Source organism: Pholcus phalangioides, unplaced genomic scaffold (assembly GCF_987345545.1).
Source record: "Pholcus phalangioides strain wild (caught in Gottingen) unplaced genomic scaffold, Ppha-v1.0 ptg000020l_1, whole genome shotgun sequence".
NCBI lineage: Eukaryota > Metazoa > Arthropoda > Arachnida > Araneae > Pholcidae > Pholcus > Pholcus phalangioides.
This window is the reverse complement of record NW_028301613.1, coordinates 13,937,273-13,958,047: the sequence shown is the minus strand read 5'-3', so window position 1 is coordinate 13,958,047 and position 20,775 is coordinate 13,937,273. Positions and strand designations below refer to the sequence as shown.

General features: G+C 37.7%; 1 protein-coding gene across 2 annotated transcripts in view; it reads right to left on the bottom strand.

Moving 5' to 3' along the window:
• Window positions 1-20,424, bottom strand: part of LOC149071039 (eukaryotic elongation factor 2 kinase-like) — a 31,014-nt gene extending 10,590 nt beyond the window's left edge. The window contains exons 1-7 of one of the 2 annotated variants that reach the window (XM_089248681.1): window positions 19,736-20,424; window positions 12,694-12,765; window positions 12,189-12,354; window positions 9,931-10,106; window positions 6,245-6,282; window positions 3,442-3,613; window positions 1,650-1,799 (exon numbers count right to left, since the gene is read on the bottom strand). In XM_089248681.1, the coding sequence (XP_089104807.1) occupies window positions 1,650-1,799; window positions 3,442-3,613; window positions 6,245-6,282; window positions 9,931-10,106; window positions 12,189-12,300 (648 nt within the window). In that variant the 5' untranslated portion in view covers window positions 12,301-12,354; window positions 12,694-12,765; window positions 19,736-20,424. Of the gene's footprint in view, window positions 1-1,649; window positions 1,800-3,441; window positions 3,614-6,244; window positions 6,283-9,930; window positions 10,107-12,188; window positions 12,355-12,693; window positions 12,766-19,735 lie in introns of those variants that run through there. The other variant, XM_089248682.1, reaches the window with a different exon arrangement.
• Between the last annotated feature and the right edge of the window lie 351 nt (window positions 20,425-20,775).

Below are 20,775 nucleotides of genomic sequence, written 5' to 3'. Positions count from 1 at the left end.
GTCTTGCATCGCCCCCTAAGAATATAATCGCCATGGATGCTGTCAGTGATGGATAATCTTGGGTATACAAACTCTTAAAATCAGTCGTATATTTTGTTTTTGAAGACATTTAATTAGAGAAAACAATTAAAAAGAACCAAACTTCAAAATATAAAGTTGCTAATGAAAAAAAAAAGGCGGTGGCATCACATATAAGGAGGTGTATGCAAATTAGGTGTATACAAATCTCTGTTATTGATTTTTGCCACGTTGTTGTTGATAGAATACAGTAATAATTATACAGGGATTTTGGCAACCAAGACTATTCCCTAATAATGATTTGTGACAAAAGCTAAGTAAACAAAGTCACGTTGTTGCCAGTTTGCTTAAATGCAGCCATCAATACTTTGTTTTATATCTGTGCTCAATGGAAGTGATGTTTTCAACCAAGTAGGTATGCTACACGAACCATGGCTGCCCTCAATAGGTTTTTCCCTAACGGCGACCATAGTCATTGATGTTGCAACATCCTGAAAGCTCAGGGAAAATCTAAAAAATTTTGATCTAAAAGAAATAGAAAAAAATTTTTCTTCTAAATCCACTTTTTTGCCAAAATCCAGAGAGTGGGAGGAAGGGTAAAAAATGTTGAATTGCCCGCCTAAATCCGGAGAGTTGGAAGGTCAGCACCTGATGTATTGAAAAAAGAAAAAGAAATCCCCATAATGCTGTTTAAACTTCTGGAAGACATATGCTCCCGGGAAGTTGCCAATAAGAGATAAACTTTTACGAAACACATCTTGATATAAAAAAAAAATAATAATAGGGAATGGAAAGGGGGGTGTGAACAAATTTTAAAAGCTCCAGGAGGCAGCTACTGCATTGTTGCTCAACCCATGCCCATGACTTGAAACCTAATTTGATCATTACTCGATAAAAGTTTGAGTTAAGACTGACAAGTTACTTAGGAATGAGTTGGTGGGATTTAAGCTGAGAAGATTCAAATCTGAAAATTGCAGTTTTGAAGAAAAGAATTAGAATGGATGACCTGTTGCAGGGATTTAAGAAATTATGAAGTTGGAACTGAATAAACCTTCAAAATTAACCATTCAAAATATAGTAAGCCATCTAAACATTTGTAAAAGTATGGATCTCCAGATCCAGTCCAACATGTTTCTGAAATAAAACTGGAAAATTTTACGAGCTCAATTAATATTCCGCGAATAAAAACAAATTGCATGAGAAAAACTGCCATGTTTTATCACACCTAAAAGATAATGCACCATGTTACTTTCACTTGCTTTGCCCTCTACAAAATTCTTGGGGTGTCACAAAATTGCCCGGGTGTGGTTGCTAAGTCAATTCTAACATAAAAGAAACTTGTTATTACCCCTCACTTCTTTGGTGCAGTAAACATAGGCTACTTTGGTCCTGGAGTCCTTCTTTGTTCCAAAACGATAAAATAATAAAATGTACTCGACTGTAGAGAACAAGTTTCTGCTGAGTACTACAGGAACTAGTCCCAAAAATGGTTTTCTACAGTAATTAAAGCACAGTTTATTATTTTTGTTCACAGTTGTTTTGGGACAAAGAAGGACTCAGGATCAGAGTGTTTATGGTACAACTAATCACGTGTTTGAGTTTGACAAAAATAGGAAAAAAACAAAACGTACCTGTGGGGTCAGTCTCATCTTTTCACAGCTAATGAAACCAGAATTGGAATTGTATTTGATGTAATCGCCCTCAATGAAATGCTCAAGATGGAAAACAGGCTTCCCTGGCCTCTGGAAAAACTCAATCACAGACATTTGGAATATATCAACCTGAAAGGAAAGCAATAAATCTTAAAATACGTTTTTGTAAAATGGCAACTGCAGATATACTACTACAACTATACCAAACCATGCATGCACCTTGCCCATACTCCTCTGTGGAATTTCTAACAAATGAGTACACGGAAATGTACGTGTGTGCTTTGTGAACCTAAACGCAGGGCCTTATAACTACGACAGGGGTGGGAAGTGACAAAGTCCATTTCGGAGCAGCAAAATTCAGGATTCGGAGCAGTTTTGGAGCAACAAAATACAGGATTCGGAGCAGTTTTGGAGCAACAAAATATAGGATTCGGAGCAGTTTTGGAGCAACAAAATATAGGATTCGGAGCAGTTTTGGAGCAACAAAATATAGGATTCGGAGCAGATATTTATAAATTGGAGCAACGAAATTAACAACAATATTTTCGTTAACCCTCACCCCTTTTCAAAATAAAATAACTGCACTGTCTTTTGTTATCAAACATCTTTTCATCAGCTTGTTTTTTGTTTTTGGTGTTGCAGGCTTTTGACACCTTGTTTGAAAGAGTGGCTGTCATAACATTTTCCACACCAGTCTATTTAAGATGATTTTTTCTTACTGAGGGCACTATTTGCTGTCTGGAACAGCAGCCCTTCAAATGGGCTAAACATTTTCTAGTCTTTATAGATATTATAAATTTTCTATATCAAGTTTTCAATTTGTTTATACTCAGAAATAAATTGCTGCAAAATGGGAGAGAATTTCGGAAGAATCAACACGATGGTTGGCGATTCAGCACTCATTATTTGGCGAGATTGGCGATCTTACTCGTTATTTGGCGATTTAACACCTATTATTCGGCAAAGTTTCTAAATTCGCAATCATAATTCGGTGGACATGCTGTTTTCCCATCCAGGATATTTTTTTCATGAAACATCGGGATTTGACGCAATGACGATCGACTATAGTAAATTCTGCTGCTTCCAGTGGCGACTTTTTTTTGGAAAGCTCAATGATGGGCCGATAGTTTAAATACGGCGATAGTTGAAGTACAGTGGAATAAAACACGCTCTTTTCGGAACGAATCGTTTCGCGGCAAGCAGTAACAAAATGTTTTTGACATCCTTTCCTAAATTCCGGGCATACCGAGGCAAAATTCGCTATTTGGCGCAGAAAAATACGAAAATACCCTATTGGAGCAGGATGGCGCAAGAAGTTAATTTTGGCACAGTGCGGCGCAGAGTTCCCACCCCTGCTACGATTTTGACTGCCCCCACAACTTCAAAATTTGATAATTTCATAACAGCGTTTTTCGTTCCCACCTTAAACAGTCACCCCCTAAATTTTGCCACCTGGGGGAGTTGCCCTCCCTGCCCCTCCTCTGCTTATGGCCCTGACCTATCACAAACCTTGTTTCTGTGTAATGCTTGTTATAGTGCTGCCATCTGTTATATAAACTATGAGTGAAGTGTAATGATTGAATATTTGTACCATTTCAAGCCCGCTATTTTCTGTGGCAAGACTTTTTAATCGGGAGATCAGCTCGCATTCCCTCCTCGAAGTTGGGAACCACAAAAAACAAACTTCAGCCAATCACCACTGAGGTGCCAGTGGGGTTCGAACCTGCGTAACTGTGGATATAGCAAAACAATACTATCAGTAGTAGTTTACCTTTTTAGGTGGGTTATGTCGGTTATACTCTTCACCCCATAACTTTGCATCGCATTGGAGTTTAACGTCTTCAAAGTAAACACTGCGGTCGACATCTTCCATGTACTTTTTTGCAACATAATTTGAAGCTGTTTTCCAGTTCTGGCGATGACAAAATGTTGACAGTTTCCTCCTGAGAAAAGACATTCAGTTAAAATGAGTTATCATTATGAATTACAAGCAGTTATCTAAATTATACATTCTATTCACTGAACATTTGAAATACCATCAAGGGGTTGTGATAATCAACCTTGATTAACCCAATTTCTTTAATTATGATTCTGGGATACACACAGTAATTTAAGTAACAGCAGATATTTGAATATAGCCAGACTTCCAAGTTATGCGCCCATTCCATCACCAAGACAAATATGTTATCACAAAACAGTAGATACTAAAGCACTAACTGTCTATAAACCTGTCTTTGCTTTGGTACTTACATGGGTGGATGAAATGAAAACGGAATGGAAACCACAGAGAATGAAATGAAATTTTATTTTAAACAATCTCCAAAGCTACACAAGCATTTGTTCCACTGTTTCACCATGGGGAGAATACCCTCCTCATAGAAGTCATTCGCCTGAGATCGGAACCAGTTTCAAACATTGTTTGACTTTGCTATCCAAGTAGAAACCATGATACTGCAATGCCTTTTTCAGTGGAACAAAATGTGAGACACACATGGTGATAGATCTGAGCTATCTGGTGGATGTTCAAACACTGTCCACCAAACTTCACAAGCGTTTTCTGTGTAAGAGCAGCTGTATGTGGTCACGGATTGTCATGCAGAAAAACCACTTCAGAAGACAACAGACCAGGCCATTTTGCCTTGATCACTAAATCGTGCTGACATGACAGGTCACGTTGCTGTGTTTTTTTGATCAGGAAAGACCGCTTCTTGAGTTCTTGGACCATAGCAAATTATCAACACTGCTCAGTACTGCAATATTCTGTACCGTTTGTGAGCAGCAATAAAGGCGAAATGGCCTGGCCTGTTGTCTTCCAGAGTGGTTTTACTGCAAAACAACGTGTGGGGGCCACATACCGCTGCTCTTACATAAAAAAATCATTGGTGAAGTTTGGTGGGCAGTGTTGGAACACCCACCATATCTCTTCGTTCTATTGTCGTGTGATTCGTCACAAAAATATATGCAAAAACTCGTCACATTTTTGCTACGCTGAAAAAGGCATCAAAGGATTACCGTTTGTACTTGGACAGCAAAGTTATAGAAAATATTTGAAACTGGTTCCAATCTCAGCCAAAGGACATCTACGATCAGCACATTCACTGCTTGGCAAAACAGCGGGACAAGTGCTTGGTAGCTTTGGAAATTACATTTGAAAGATAAACTATATAATTTCATTCTTTCACTCTTGCTGCATATTCATTTGATCCACCCTTATAATTGCAATTTCCACACTTTCTCCGAAGCTAAATATTTTGTTGATACACAAGAAATTTCTTTTAAATTTTCTTTGTTAAAATCAACATATGAGGTACTAAATCTTAAATTAGCAATTTCGAAAGTTTCAGATATCCTATTCATATTGATGCAAGATTAAACTTTGTAAGTATCGAACAATACACCCACACTGTACCCCCATGACATTCATCTTCCTAAATTTAGGTTTATCTGGAACTCTACCAACTTGTCTCATAGCATAAGGAAATCAAAACGTACCATGCCTTCTCTCGGAGCTTTCATTCTTTTGATTTCAATTTATCATTGTTAAAGACCATAACTGAGATTTTAAAATGGAGTCAATTACGAAATGCTCAAGACTTGGAAACAGGAGTGGGTGGGAACTTAGATGGAACCATGGAGCCTAGAGCTGCGACCAGGGGTCTATTTTTACTATCCCCCTTGACGTGCAATTAAAGGAGGAAGTGGTTCTAGAGCAAATGCTAATTAAAAAACACATGCAGCAATACAATTTCATAAAAAATAGATTGATATGCTCTCTATTTATAATATTTTATGATTCATACGGAGTTACTTTTTTTGTTGTTGTTAGTTTTTGCGAATATTTTATTCTTTCACAAATTTTATGAGTAATGGCTAATACAAACAAACGCTAGACTTTTTTGCTTCTAATTTTAACTGTTTAGCTGTTAAAAGCGAGGAGTTTAACTGTTAGCGTTTCATTTCAAGCCTCAACTTTGATATATAAGCTATAATAAAGAGCTGAAATACACATTTTTTTTTTTCGAGTATATACATTATTTTCACAACTACTCTTTCCAGGGCTTGACAAATTAGAAAGGGATTTAAGCATCAGAAAAACTTCTTAGGAGCGCTTATATTTTTTTCACACAAGGAAAAACCCCAAACCAATCTGTCAACTTACATTACATAATTATTTTGCAAAGCCAATAATTCGTGTTAAGCAAGAGACGCCTGTAATTATGAATAGTGAATTTCAGGAGCCTGGGATTTGTCAAGCCTTGACTCTTATTTTCATACAGAAAATGTAAGTAGCAAAAACATCTTCTACACTGCCGATAATAAAATATTTTCATACACACAACAGTAAGAAATATGCAACAGAAGTATACCCACATCATGAGTGTTTGTTGGCAGAGAATTGTTTTAGAGAGCAAGCCAGAGACAGAAAGGGAAAAGAAATCGAAAGAAGTGCAGTTCTTTTATTTATCAAACCGAAATTTAAGGTTATTTGAAAGAAAAGAAAAAAAAAATGCGGCTACAAGAAGAGCTCTTGCAAGAAAGAGCAACTAAATAATCACTGAAAAATTTATACTTACAGTCGGAAACATGCTCTCATAGCACCATGGCTAAAAGGCTGTTTGGGGGTAAAAAAAAGAAAGAATTGTGCTTATTAGGATTTACCAGTTCAGAAGAACTATTCCTTCTTCTCCTTCCTCCAATACACACATATATTTTCTCTTACCGTAATATATTTACAGTATATATATATCCAGACACTGTAATTAAATAATCACATGAGACAACACATCACATTAATAGAATTTGCAAGAAAAAATCTCGAAAAAGTGGAGAATCATTTTTCTCATTTCTTCACCAAATGAAGCATATGGGGGCAGAGATGGCACTGACAAACTATAGCATACCAAATACACAGAGTTTCGGAAAAGAAAGCATAAAAATTTGATTCACTTGTCTCATGGGACGTGTTCTCTAGTAGTAGACAATGAAATCAAAAGAACGTAGACATAAGCTGGTAACTTATATATTTTTTTCAATGAATCTTTGGATTGGACATGTTTTTAGAAATGAATTAGTCAAACCTTTCTCAAAAAACTCTATATCTCGAAAAATGAAAAAATCCTTGCATTTACTGTACTAAATAAATGCAGTTTTACCTCTCTGTCTCGAAGTAATTTTTGAAAAACTCTCTATCTCAAAGGCCAATCCCAGTGATAGTAAAAAGAAAACATGGGAATTCCTTTTCTTTCGTGCAAATATGGCTTTTCTCTGGAGGTGAAAGAAACTGATAAGAAAGGATTATTCATATTGCAGCTCATTGTATTGATGAATCTTGTCAATTACAGGTGGATACTGTGATTGATGGGGGGGGGGGGCACTCGTGGATGTCTTGTTCAGCATGGAAAAAAAATCAGCCAACAGACAATTCAAAATTGCTTCAAGAAAGCTGCAGGTTTGTAACCAGTCTGGCAGCACACTCGAATTTCAAAAGATTTGGGCATTACACTTGAAAACTAGAAATTTCATTTATTTTCCGATTTTGTGGAAAAGTAGATCAAGTTCACTAGGTCTTGTAGCACCTTGGCTGAAACTGAAATTATTGGTCAATGTATGGTCGACTTGGGTGACAAAAATGTAGTAAAAAGATGATTCAGAGGAACCAGAAAAAGTAACAGTGAAAACTGTCAAACATTCTGCAAAAATGCTACATCATTTTCTGGACCAAACTAAGAAGATAGGGTCTGAAATATTTGCAGCTCTTGCTAGTATAGATGAATGATATTACGAAGGTTCAAAGAGCAAAAAATATATGCATCAATCTAAGCTTACAGATTATTTTAAATAAGATATGTAACTAAAATTGAATTGAACAGGACAGTAGTGTGCCTTCTCAGGGCCCGGGGCAAACTTTTCCTTGGAACCTCCCCCTCTTGAAAAAGGTTATTATTATGCAAAACAAATGTACTTTTGTGGGGATCACATTCGGCTCAGGGCCCATAGGGCAGTGCCCCAGCCTAGTTACAGCCCTAGAATTGAACAAAAAGAAATTTGAACGTATTTTAGTGTATTTGCATACAGTGTGATGGAACATTGATTGTGTAACTTAACCAATAATTTCATTGGTATGTAGTAAAACATAATATGATATTTTTTAGTGTTTATCAATCAAATTTTTTGTTATTTTTGGAGTGTTTTCGCTTTCTTACCAGAAAAAAAACTCGATTTCTCGAAAACTCCCTATATCAAAACTTTTTCTGTAGCACAGCGGCATCTCTGCAGGGATATCCAGCAGTGCCCAGGAAGAACTAAAACAAAAAAGGAGTAGGATTCTCAATCAAGATATTGTAAAGATCCCCCCCCCCCAGTAAATTTAGAATAGTAATAATTTTTTCTGACTATCCTCTTTTCAAGAGTAGACTAGCTGTAATTTCAATCACACTGATTGGTATCAAAATAAATAATCAAATCCTTTTCGATGGACACCATTACCCTGAAAAACCAACAAGGGATTCTTTTGCTTTTCTTCCCCAATCTCAGGTTCATATGAGAGGTTTCAGATTTTTTCTTGCAATTCTTTCCATAGCAAGATAGATAAAAACAGCCTGGAAATGAGAGAGACCTGCATATTACATATCAGCAATTTTTTTAACCAAAGTGCCACTCATTTTATTGTGCCATTGAGGTAAAAAGAAGAGTGAGAAGTATTATTTCTCCCACTTCATATAAATAATGCTGAAATACAGAGCTGCACTTGTGTCAGATGCTTGCTCTAGGCCAGCAGTGTTCTCAGACTTTTTCACCCACAGCATCTGTTTCCCTAATCAATGCTTATCCACAGAACAATTTAATAAAAGAAACGGTTCGAAAAACCTTTTGCAGGGGAGCCTCTCCATGGCACCTGTGACAAAGGTTGGTGGTACACAGTTTTAGAACCCCTGCTTTAAGCAAAGAAGAATTTTAATGGTAAGTTCAGGTGTGAGGCAAGATTGAAAAGGTTGAAAATCGCTGATATACCTATATGGAGATATACTTTTACTTGCATGTTAAAATTATTACACAAGTCTTACCACGATGAATAAAAAACATTTATAATCAATGATCTAAATACATTTTTTTTATTCTACAGCAATCATTAATTCAAGTTTATTACATAGAACTGACTCTGACATGCCACTCGGGCAAATGATACTCATTGTTTTTCACACAAGAAATCACAATTATACAGCCATAATCACAAATGCAGTCATACTAATATGAGCGTTTGTCATAAGGGTGGACGAAGAGTCCCCACTACTGGTGCTCAGGACTTGTGATCTTTATAGGTACTTCTTTAGTCTAGGAAGTCTTTTTCAAGTTTGAGTACTTCCTTGAATAAAAATTAAATGGAGGTGTTTAACTCCTTCCCGGTTCGATTTATTATAGGTTTGAGGATCAATGTGTTGTTTCATAATGCTATATTTTTATGAACAGATTTTTTTTTGTAAAAATAATAGCAAAATTATCAAGCATGGCTACGTGCACCGCCAACATCTGTCAAATTATATCCATGTTCATGTCATTTTTTAAATGTGCTGACAAAGTGTGTGCACCCGAGTTCAGCTTGAGGTAAATCACAAGTTATTTGGAGGTTTGATCTGGAACTCATAAGCATCAAGCACTACAGTGAATCAAAGTGATCACTGAAGATGCATGGCACAGCCTGCATACCCATAGCTTCAGTTTTTAGTAATTTGGCTCAGGAGGATCTGAAAGCAAATTATTGTTCATCCAAAAACAATCAGTCAACTGATAAGTGAAACAAATAAATGACCCTTCACTAGCTGCGTGGCATTGGTGTGAGGTTTGGTGCACTGAAAAACAGGCAGACTCTCACAAGCCACCTACTGGTCTGATGCAAGTTGCTCATAAGTCTGATGGCTTGTCATCCTGTCTATATTATGTGTCATTTCAGCAAATAACTCAAGTACAAGCTCAAGCACGAGTAGTGTGGACCGAACTCCAAATGAAACTGTTTACAGCTATTTCAGTGTTACAGGTTCATACCAAAATGAATTAGACAAAGATACATTCCTCTCCCCCCATAATTTCTAATGTTTCAAACACTTTTTTGATACTGCACTATCTTATACAGTATAATGCATACTGGTATTATTTACATATACATATACATGTGTGTATAATAAATATTTCATTTCAACATAATACAAGTTGCCTTTTGTGCAAAACAGTATATATTATATACTTGAAAGGATAAACTCGTTACCTCTTTCGCAACCTTAACCAAAACCTCATCGGTAATCCAAGTTTGTCTCACTGCATTGAAGCGATATCGACGGACAATTTCAGTTGGTAAGTTTTCCAAATGGAACTCTTCCCAGGGATCGCTCAGATGGAGAGCCTTCTTTGCCGCTTCCTTCCAATGTTGTCTGGTCAGGACCGCTGGAATGATTAACGTATGATATTAATAAATTAGCAAAAGTAAGATTAATATTTTTTATATATCATTTGTTTTCACGCAAGATTCTAGAGTTGTGAATCAAAGTTTATTTGATTCAGTTAAGTTTTAAATCATTGCTTTTGACTAAATTTTTTTGTTTGAAAAGAAATTGATAAGAAAAATAGTCAAACAGTGTAGGTCACTATACACCTGAATCCCAAGACCCAGATACACTCAGAGTCCCCCCACACTTGTCTGAATTTTAACATTTTCGAAGGGTGAATGCATCCGGAAATCTACAGCCCAAAGGAACAACATTAGGTATACAGTCTAATAAGGGATACCAGGATACGTTGATTTAAATCACTTGATTTTTAAAAAAAAAATCATTGATTTAAATCACAAAATTTTAATTTTGTTTTTCTTTACATAACTGCAATGATATTGAAGCATAAGTGACCTGGTATGGTATGCATGTTACTGATACGTGGTAAAGTTCGTGATTAAAAGAAGTATAGAAGATCTTTGGGGGTAAATATAGACTTGAACTTAATCCCTAGATACAGTGCAGAAAGAAAACTGCTCTATTTCTAAATTTTGTGCATGGAAAAAATTGTAGAAAAATATAGATAGTCGAACTTGGCACTTATAGCTAAACTGCACTAAGTATTTTTAATGCATTGCCATGTAGCACTAGGGTTCCCCTGACTAAAAAACATAGGAATTATTTTTTTGTATAAAGCCTTGAATTCTATACCCTAATTTCTAAATATTGTACCACCATAAATATATTGTTGGGCTTCCAACTTCACTTTTCATATTAAAATTTTGAGTTTGCTTGTTTTTTTTGCTAAAACCCATTAAATCCGTGAAAATACAAATGTGTAAACTATTAAGCAACATCATGCAAGTCGGAATCACATCTGCCAATTGTGCAAGAGACAATCTTGTCAGTAGAATTTGTTTTTTATTTAGTTGATGCTGAATGATCCTTTAGTTGTACATAAAATGAACTGAGATACCAAGACCATATGTGTGATATTGAGTCACCACCACACATTCACTTTAATGGTGGGGGGCATGAATAAAAGTGCTTTTCTATACAAGAAAAATGTTAATCCATGAAGTTTATTCAGGCTCAATGACCTTTCATGTTGCATAAACACAGATTTTTGGCATTAAATTTTTTTGCTTGTACTTCGTTTGTGGTTTATTCATTAATGCTGAATTAAATTTGAGAGATTAGGAGAAAAAAGCAGTTAGGTGATATGAAAATATGCATTCTTAATGATTAACAACATTTGTTTTAATTAACAAGCAGTAAGTTTTAATTAAAAAAATCAGATGTTTTTATATATTCTTATAACCTGAAGGACACTTATGAGACCCGACTTGTTTTTTCATTCACATGATCAAACAGGGGAAGCCGATATATCAATGCCTTGAGTGTCAAAGGGTTAAATAGAGTGTCCCTTTATTCAAAGATAGAATTTCAAGAGACACGGATCTGAATATCCATCCCTTAAATGGAGTTTTTCCCTTACACAGAGGTTTGACTGCATACAACTTAAGCATCGACCATCTTGATCAAAGACATCTTACAATGTCTCACTGTATATTGCTCTTAGTAAAATCCTCCTCAGAACAGGGTGTCTACCAGATACCAAAAGGAAAATTTGGCAATAAAGTAACAAAGCAGCTTGTTGGGAAAAATCTGAAAATTTACTTGTAAAAATCTGTGTGTGATCTTTTTTTTGCAACTTTTCCCATGATGTAGACACACTGCAAGAAGTTCCTTCCTACCACTCAGTTATAATTCAAGATTCATGTGTGTGTAAACATTGTTCCTGTTAGTGTTTGTAAGCAAACACATGCCATCATAAGCTGGGTCCACATCTGCAGCGCTATGACACTATAACCCGCACAAAAACTGATCTCTAGAGCAATCAATTTTAATAGTTGATTTTGTGTAGCCACACCTTAAAACCTGTTTCTTCACACGTAAAAATCACGTAGCAATTGGTGCGGACACAGCTGTGCATGAATGTAGGAGGGGGAAAAAAAGGTATTTGGAAAGTACTTACATTTGCTGTCCTTCGGGCTCGATGAAGTGACATGCTCGTGATTGCCATTAGTGATGTTCTCCTCCAACAAGTGCAATGCCTGAATCTCTATATCGAACTGTTCTTCCTCCATGGTTTCACCAAAATGGCTTCTCAGTCACTCAAAGAATAGTTGTGGTGATACTTCCTGAAAAATCAAATTTCAAATTGACTCAATTTAACCTTTTAAGTTTTGATTTTCATGAATTTTATTGGAATAGGAGCAACAGGCCTATAATTGTACAATTATTAAATCATTCACTCATAGTTAGAAAAACTGATGACAGAGGGCAGCACTATACAGAACAAGCATTACACAAACCAGCTTCACAACACGTGTGACACACACATTCCAACATGTACCAATTCGTTAAAAAATTCTGTAGAGGAAAATGGACGAGGTGCATGTACGGTTAAGTAGTAGTTTACACATTCCTACCGAAACTAGTTATTATTGTCAATACTTTGAGGAAATATCACTACTTACCAGTGTAAAGCACGGCCATTACTTTGTATGAGAATATAACTGTTTATGAATGAGATGCTCAAGCAGAATGAGCTGGGAAAAAAAGAAAAAACAATTTTTATTTATTTGGTACAATAACGATAAACAATGTTTTTATTTTCTAGCATGTTCATTAATACAGTGGATCCCGCTCACAATGTTTATCCGCTTGGTAAGACCTCTAACTCTTATTGACACTCGTAAAGATTTTTCTGTTTAAATCATCCTCCCCACTACAGTTTTTTGTTTTTTCATTATGGTTTTTGAAAACATTAAAAGTGGCGGGATCCACTGCAATAATTTTCCTTCAAGTGCAATTAACTTTTTATTGCTCAACAATAACAACGCTATACATTAAGACTGAGTAATGCATTCATCAGAAAGTAAGTGCATGAATTGGTAGGCAGGTATGTCCAGTCAGATTAGAGGGTCCAAGAATAGGGTTAGCAGATTTGAAGGGGGATGCCCGCGCACACATCCCCTAGGTAACATCACTTTTTCCGATTTTTACAACAGATGCCACCACTATAGTTAAAAAAAAAAGAAATCTCAAAAAATTTTAAGCCGAAAACAGTGGAAGGCGGCGAGTAAAGCAGCAGGAAGCAAGAGATCTGAGTGGACAAATCAAACATATGGATTCCTATGCACCTGCATATAGTGCAGTGCACCGCAAGAACACTGCGACAAGCGATAAAAGCAACAGAATCAAGATATTTTGATTTCACTGCTCTGCTCGCTTGGGTGTGGTTTCAAGATGGCCGTTGAAGAGCTTGTTTCGGCTGTAACAGTAGCAAGCTAAAAAATATCATCAGAATTTTTTATGTTTAGTTCTCGAAGTACCCCCAAAGCAGAATGTTTTGCGTTGTTCTGCAACGATCCCTCAGTGAACTTAAAATGTTCTGCGATAAAAATTTGCATCTACATAATAGTGTTTTTCTACACTTTTCTTAAAATTCTTCCAGATTGTTCTGCAACAGCACTGGGTGTTCTGCAACGTACGTGGCACATTTCGGCATATTCTGCTTTGGGGCGACATACTTCAAAATGTTGTAGACGATCAAATGAAATAGCAAGTAATAAATTCCATAAATTTCCGCCAATTCCTTTTTAATGCTCCCAAGCTCAACCGAACCGAAAAGGGTTTATATTTTGAGTTTCACGCTAATTTATCATACATCGTGCATGGGGGAAAATGTATTTGAACAGTCTGAATTTTTAAAAAAAATATGTTTGTTTCCATGGAAAAATTAGCTAGCATTATTTGTTTATTAATTTTCTGTGTACTGTGTCAATATTTCCACTCTGTTGTACCGAATATTTGTTACGCTGGTTTCTGTGTGTTAATAATTACGACTTTTGTACGTTTATTAGTTGTGTAAAAAAAATTAAACAAATATTCATACAAAAAAAACCTAAATGCTTGCTTTTAATTTCTTTCATTTTCTCTGCACACACACGCGTGCACGAGGCCCAGTTTAACGTTCTGTGTGGACAGTGCCATCGTGATTCATTGGCCCACCCAGAGCCTCATACTTAGCAAAATCTGCTATTATGATTTTCAATGGTTAACAGCTGGACTGGTAATTGCAGTCAGATAAAGGGTGGGCACCCTATTAGCATCAACTGCTCTGGGGCTCACAATGCTCTTTAGACTGTGGGAAAGAGCACCTGTTTTTACACTTGCAAATTAAATTTAGTAGAAAATATGTGATATTTTTGAGGAAAATTCTCTCACTCAAATGCTGTGGAAAATCATGTAGGGAGGACGGCGACAAAAATATGAGTGGAGTATTTTCATAGTTGTCCTCTTAAAAATAGTGGTATATTCGCCACACTATTTTTCCTAAATCAATGTCTCGGCATTGGTTCTTATAATTATGAAGTTTTGCAAATTTTAAAGCCATAGAGCAGATTCTATAATTTAAAAAAACAGAGATTGCGTTCCACTCTAATAACTCTGCTATATAAAATAGGTTACCTCTATATAGGCTAACCTATTATATAGGGGCCAGCCAAAGCTTGACTTGCGAACATTGGCTGGGTCAACCAGGCTGGCCAGTTCGCGAATTCGCCAACTTCGGTCTTTGGCAGTAGCATATACATTTATATTAAGAATACAACAACGAATAAGGCAAGTACACGAAAAAGACAAAAAAATCCTAATGCATTTTGACACCAATGGATGTTATCTCCGGAGGAAAAATTATTTAACCACTAATCTCGCTGACTGAGTTTCCCACTTGGTTTGAATACCAAATCTTAATGCTCGGTTGCTCAGGAGAAATAGCATGTCTGTTGACTTCAAACGTCGGTCAGATTGAAGCTGTGAGCCTTGCGTGCGATACTAGTGCAGTGTCCTAATTGGATGTTTGTGGAATGGTGCTATCCAATTGGTGTATTAAAATTTTCTTCGAATTCCTGCTCGAAATGAATTTAAGCCATGGCATTGTGATAGGTGGTGTAGATTTATGATTGTTTACTAGTATATTTTTGAAGGCCCGAATATATGCACCTTCATAGAAATCTAAATCAACTGTGGACTTGACTTATGAGAACACCACTGCTGGCTCACCAACGGCAAATGTCATGTACGGAAGTGAGGAGTAAAGGGGAAGAGGGGGAGTGTTACCTCTTCCATTCAGAAATAAAGAAAATAAGATGTAAACAACACTCAATGCAGATTCCTATGGCAAATCACTACTAGCAAAAAAAAACACAAAGCTCTGGAAAGAAGAACCTTCTGTAAGGGCAGCCATGGCTCTCACATCCTGAAGCAGGGCCCCTAGGCTAGGATCTTTCGTGTGCCCTCCTATTGTTGATTTATAGCGTGAAAAATCAAAAAATGGTGAGACTCGTTTCCCAGAACCCTGTCAGCCCTGCACTTGTAGGCAGTGCCGTCTTAACACATGGGCTCACCCAGGCGCCTCAAGATGAGGGGCCCCACAGAAATGAGATCTGGTTGAAATTTTCTAGAATTAACCAGGTGGGGCCCCCATGATGCTCTTAAGAACGGCCCTGCTTGTAGGGGAGGGTAGCTTAGTAGAAATTAACAAGGCCATGAAAGCTTTCAGAAATGCCAATAAATGCAACGAAAGACAAGGTCCTTGGCCAACAAGACCTTGCCATGCTTCAGGAAAAGGCAGCAAAGTAATAAAAATTGACCAGTCGGTACAAAAAATTCATTATAAGTATAGGGGTGACCATTACGTCCCGTATTTCCCGGTACTTTGTTTTTTTGGCCATCCCAACTTTTTGGCAAAAGCGTCCCGGTTTTTCCTATATCTTACATGAAGCCTACTTGAATTTTTATTCTTTATTGAAGTCAAAGATTGAAATTATTTTGCAACTCAAAAATTATATTATGGTAATTACAACTATAAATGAGAATATTAATCTCCCACATTTGCCTTGATGAACGTTTTTTTCGTGGAATTAATTTTAATCCACTGCAATTTGTAGCAATGCTTTATTTCTTGCCATTGTGATTTTCCTGTAATTCCAATAATATTTGGCAACTTGTTCAGTTTTGGCATCATTCTTGGCGATAATTGGTGATGTCCTGTATTTGGAATCCCAATCTCCCATATTTCTCTCGAAGAAATATGGTCAGCCTAATTATAAGTAAAGGGAGGCGGATAGTAGTTTCTTGGTCCTTTTTTTGATTTTTTCAAAGTTCTGTTTTAGGTGGGGAAAAACTATTGTGGTGCCATCTATTGTAAAAAGTGGTGTTACCAAGGATGCACAAGCAGGCGTCCCCTTTCTCAGTTTTCGAACCCAGTTAATTGCCTGATATATATTAATCATAAATCACCCAACTTGCAAAAAGCGCATCAATGGCCATACTGATCAATGAATAAGTGTTCCCTCTGAAGCTGGATCCACTCCTGTAATGCTTCCCCCGCTCAGATGTGCAGAAAAAAAACTGAAAGCGGCCTTTTGAGTGGGGGTGAGAGTAATCAAGAAGCTTGTTCCATATGAAGCGAGTACTAGTGTTGTAACCCCAAAACCCACCCTTTGCGTACGCCAATGCACAGGACAATCCTGAGAACTTACACAATCACGCATCTCCCAGGATTCACACCCGTTTTCTGGAGCCGAAAAACTTGCATTCTCTAGAAATGAGTAGGGAAGCTGCTCACCTTTAGAATGCTTACTGGGTTTGCCTGTCCCTTTGAAATACATGGGAAGAGGACTTCCCCAGAAGTACATAAGCGATCTCAGCGCCTACTTGTACACGCACGAAGATGCCAGAAATACTGGTACAGACAAGCGCATGCAAATAAGGGAGAAATGCAACCGATCAACTGTTACTCGATGGGGGTCAGTGACACCTATAAATAACAATAGGTTGCTGGGGAAGCTGTTAGATCAATTTCTGTTGCTACAATGGTAGGTTATCACCCCCAAAGCAGAATGTGCCAAAATGTGCAACGTACGTCGCAGAACAACCAATGCTGTTGCAGAACAATCTGGAAGAATTTTAAGAATAGTGTAGAAAAACGCTATTATGTATATGCGAATTTTTACCGCAGAACATTTTAAGCCAGCTGAGGACTCGTTGCAGAACATCGCAAAACATTCTGCTTTGGGGGTTATCACGATTCAAATGAATGGTTTAGTAGTCAGCACCCACATGAGATGGGTCAGAGATGCGGACAGAAAAAGAACCCTGAAAGAAAGGGGACATTGATGGTTGACAAGAATTGTTTCATGAGATAGATGTGGGAACAGGCGCAGTATGGTTCGCCACGACTTTGGCGACTTTTTCCTCGCGATAAGTCGCCAAGACCGTCATAATAGAGCTCTGGGTTGCCGTATTTTTTAACATCTTTTCAGTTTTCGCTGGGTGATACCAGATGGCGCTGGCTTCGCCAAACAGGATTTTTCTTTTGTTCACCGCGTTTTTTCAAAAATTTTAAACAGCCGTTGTTCCATTTCCAGCGCGTCTCTCTCTCTCTCTGATTATTATTTCTCCCTTCTGTAGCTTACGTCATTTGGATTATTATCTACTGCTCAGGTTGTATCATACCGTTTTTTTATTTTGTTGTATTTATTGGTTATTCATCCATTGCCATGCCTTCTGTTTTATCGGTTTATTATTTAAAATGAACCTACAGAATTTTTCATGCCTGGATCCGTTTATTAAAAAAAGGGTCCGGGTTTTAGTTTTAATGCATAGAATATTTATTTATTCAACGTGCCCGGATCCGTTTATTTAAAAAAAAAGGTCCGGGTTTTAGTTTTAATGCATAGAATATTTATTTATTCAACGTGCCCGGATCCGTTTATTTAAAAAAAAAGGTCCGGGTTTTAGTTTTAATGCATAGAATATTTATTTATTCAACGTGCCCGGATCCGTTTATTTAAAAAAAAAGGTCCGGGTTTTAGTTTTAATGCATAGAATATTTATTTATTCAACGTGCCCGGATCCGTTTATTTAAAAAAAAAGGTCCGGGTTTTAGTTTTAATGCATAGAATATTTATTTATTCAACGTGCCCGGATCCGTTTATTTAAAAAAAAAGGTCCGGGTTTTAGTTTTAATGCATAGAATATTTATGCCCGGAATTCCTTATGCCCCGATCTTTTTATTATTAAAAAAATGGGCCAGGTGTAATTTTTTTTTAACTGATATTTTTTTCTATTTTTATGCTTGGTGGTTTCTCTTGTTTTGCACGCTGATGTTTTTTTTCCGGCGTCCGTAATGTCTGACGGCCTTGGCGACTCTTCGTCGGGCCATCAGACATGTGTGGCGCCAAAAAATTGCCAAGTGGCGGACCATACGACAGCTGTTCCAAGATGTGCAGCATTGCTTCAAAATGCTACAGATGTCAATGCTGCGACATCCGATCAACTGTTACTTGATGGGGCTCAGTGACGCCTATAAATGACAATAGGTTGCTCGGGAAGCTGCTAGATAAATTTCTGTTGCTAAAATGGTAGGTTATCACGATTCAAATGAATGGTTTAGTAGTCAGCACTCACATGAGATGTGGGCAGAAAAAGAACCTTGAAAGAACGGGGACATTGATGGTTGACAAGAATTGTTTCATGAGATAGATGTGCAGCATTGCTTCAAAATGCTACAGATGTCTGTCAATGCTGCAGTATCAGCGAGTGGCTTTTGTGCGAAGTGTACAACAGTCCTTTCTTAACTCTTTAACGCCCAGGTAGAAAACCTGGGAGGGTCGTGAAAATACCAAGTTTTTTGTGTTTGAAGTGGACTCGTCCAAATTTCGACCACTTTCCCTCTCCCCACCCTTTCTCCATGAGTTTCTATTCATGCCACCCTTTGCATTGACGTTCACCCCTTCATTTCAATGGATTTTCTGGAGATAATTTGTCTATATATATATATATATATACACACACACTGAAAACACCCCTTTCCTCACAGTATTATCTCTTTGTAAAATGCATTGAGTACCCTTAGTTCATTCTCAAGGAACATTCTAGTACATCATCAGCTTTTAAAATCCCATTGATAGGGCGTTGCAGTTGTCTTTCCAGTTCCCGCCTCTGACAAGAGCTTTCATCTTCTTCCCCATTGGTGACAAAAGCCCACCAAAACATACCCATACCCCCTAGCTGGGCCGACTTGAGGCGGTTATGGGCATTAACCTACTCGGCCGACTTCGGGCGATCTGGGCATTATAGAGTTAAAATGGGTTTTTGGAGCCAAATACTTTATTCTTTATTACATTACCAAACCTGCCCCGCTGCTCCTCCGACACAGACATCAGAGCCTGTCTGACTATTCTTCACATCTTCAGTTGTATCCAGATGACGGATGTGTATGGAGGAACCCCCCCCCCCCGGTCATAGACCCAACATGTCAAAATGAGACTAAGCTTGTGGCGATTCCATTATGTTATGGGGTGGGTGGGTGTGTAGCTGGCACCATAAGGGACCCCCCTCCCCACAGACTATGAATGCATATAAAGAAAGCGATGTAACAATTAATGCATGCCTGCACACCCTAATACACAATGTAGTGGGGATGCCAACCACTACTAACAAACTTACCTGTAGCGACGGTTTGTTGATCCGCAAAGATCCAAATGGCGGTCTGCATAATTCCAGCTCAACCTGATACATTTGCAAAACAATTTCCTCTCTTCTGCCAGACTCTTTCTCTCTCTCTCTCCCACCACCGACAACAACTACTACAAATGGAATCGGCGATAACAAGAACTGGGAGGAAGAAAAGATGCCGCAAAGACTTTAATTACCAGACGACAGCTATTTATAGATCAGGAGCAGGAAAAACAAACAAAAAAACGGGTTCGCGTGTACTAATTAAAACTCGCTAATCAACTTCGCAAACAAAACGAAACAAAAACAAAACAAATTTCAAGCGGGTCGCGAATGATAACAATCCTAGCCTCGAAGAAGGGAAAATAATATGGGAGGTTGTGCCGTGGAGAGCTCTTCTGCTATCAACGACGTAGGATTGGGGTTGTTGTTTGTTTGTTTTTTTTTTTTCCGCTCTCCTTAGACCGGATGGGTTATCGAAAGAAAAGCGGGCAACAGCTGCCCCACGATGGATCGCTTCGAATCTTTAACGGGAATTCCTCCCGTTCAGTGACACTCTCTGCACGTTTTTTTTTTTCACTGCATAAATGCACTCAAATAGGTATCTAGGAATTACTATCAGAGTCACAGAAAGCCGCTGGCGTAAACACCACCGAGAGATGTGTTTGTGTGTGTACGTTATTGTACAGGTACCACGGAAAGCCCTTTATACTTTCCTGACGAGAATGTGAATGGTTTAGTTCTAAAAGCATCCGCGAGAGAATGCTGAAGCAAGTTTTCTCAATACTATGACCATAAGACCCACCATTTACGGCGCATTTTCCCGAGAAGTAATTTCCACAAGTCCGAAGCTGCATTAGTAGTCAACTTTCAAGCAGCTTTGCTCTCTAATATTACTACGAAAGCTTTGACAACTGGCTGACGCGAAAATCAATACAAGAAAAATTCAACTCCTCTTGCGTAGGCTGACCATATTTCCTCGAAATACGGGAAATTGAGATTCCGAATACGGGACATTGTCAATTATCGCC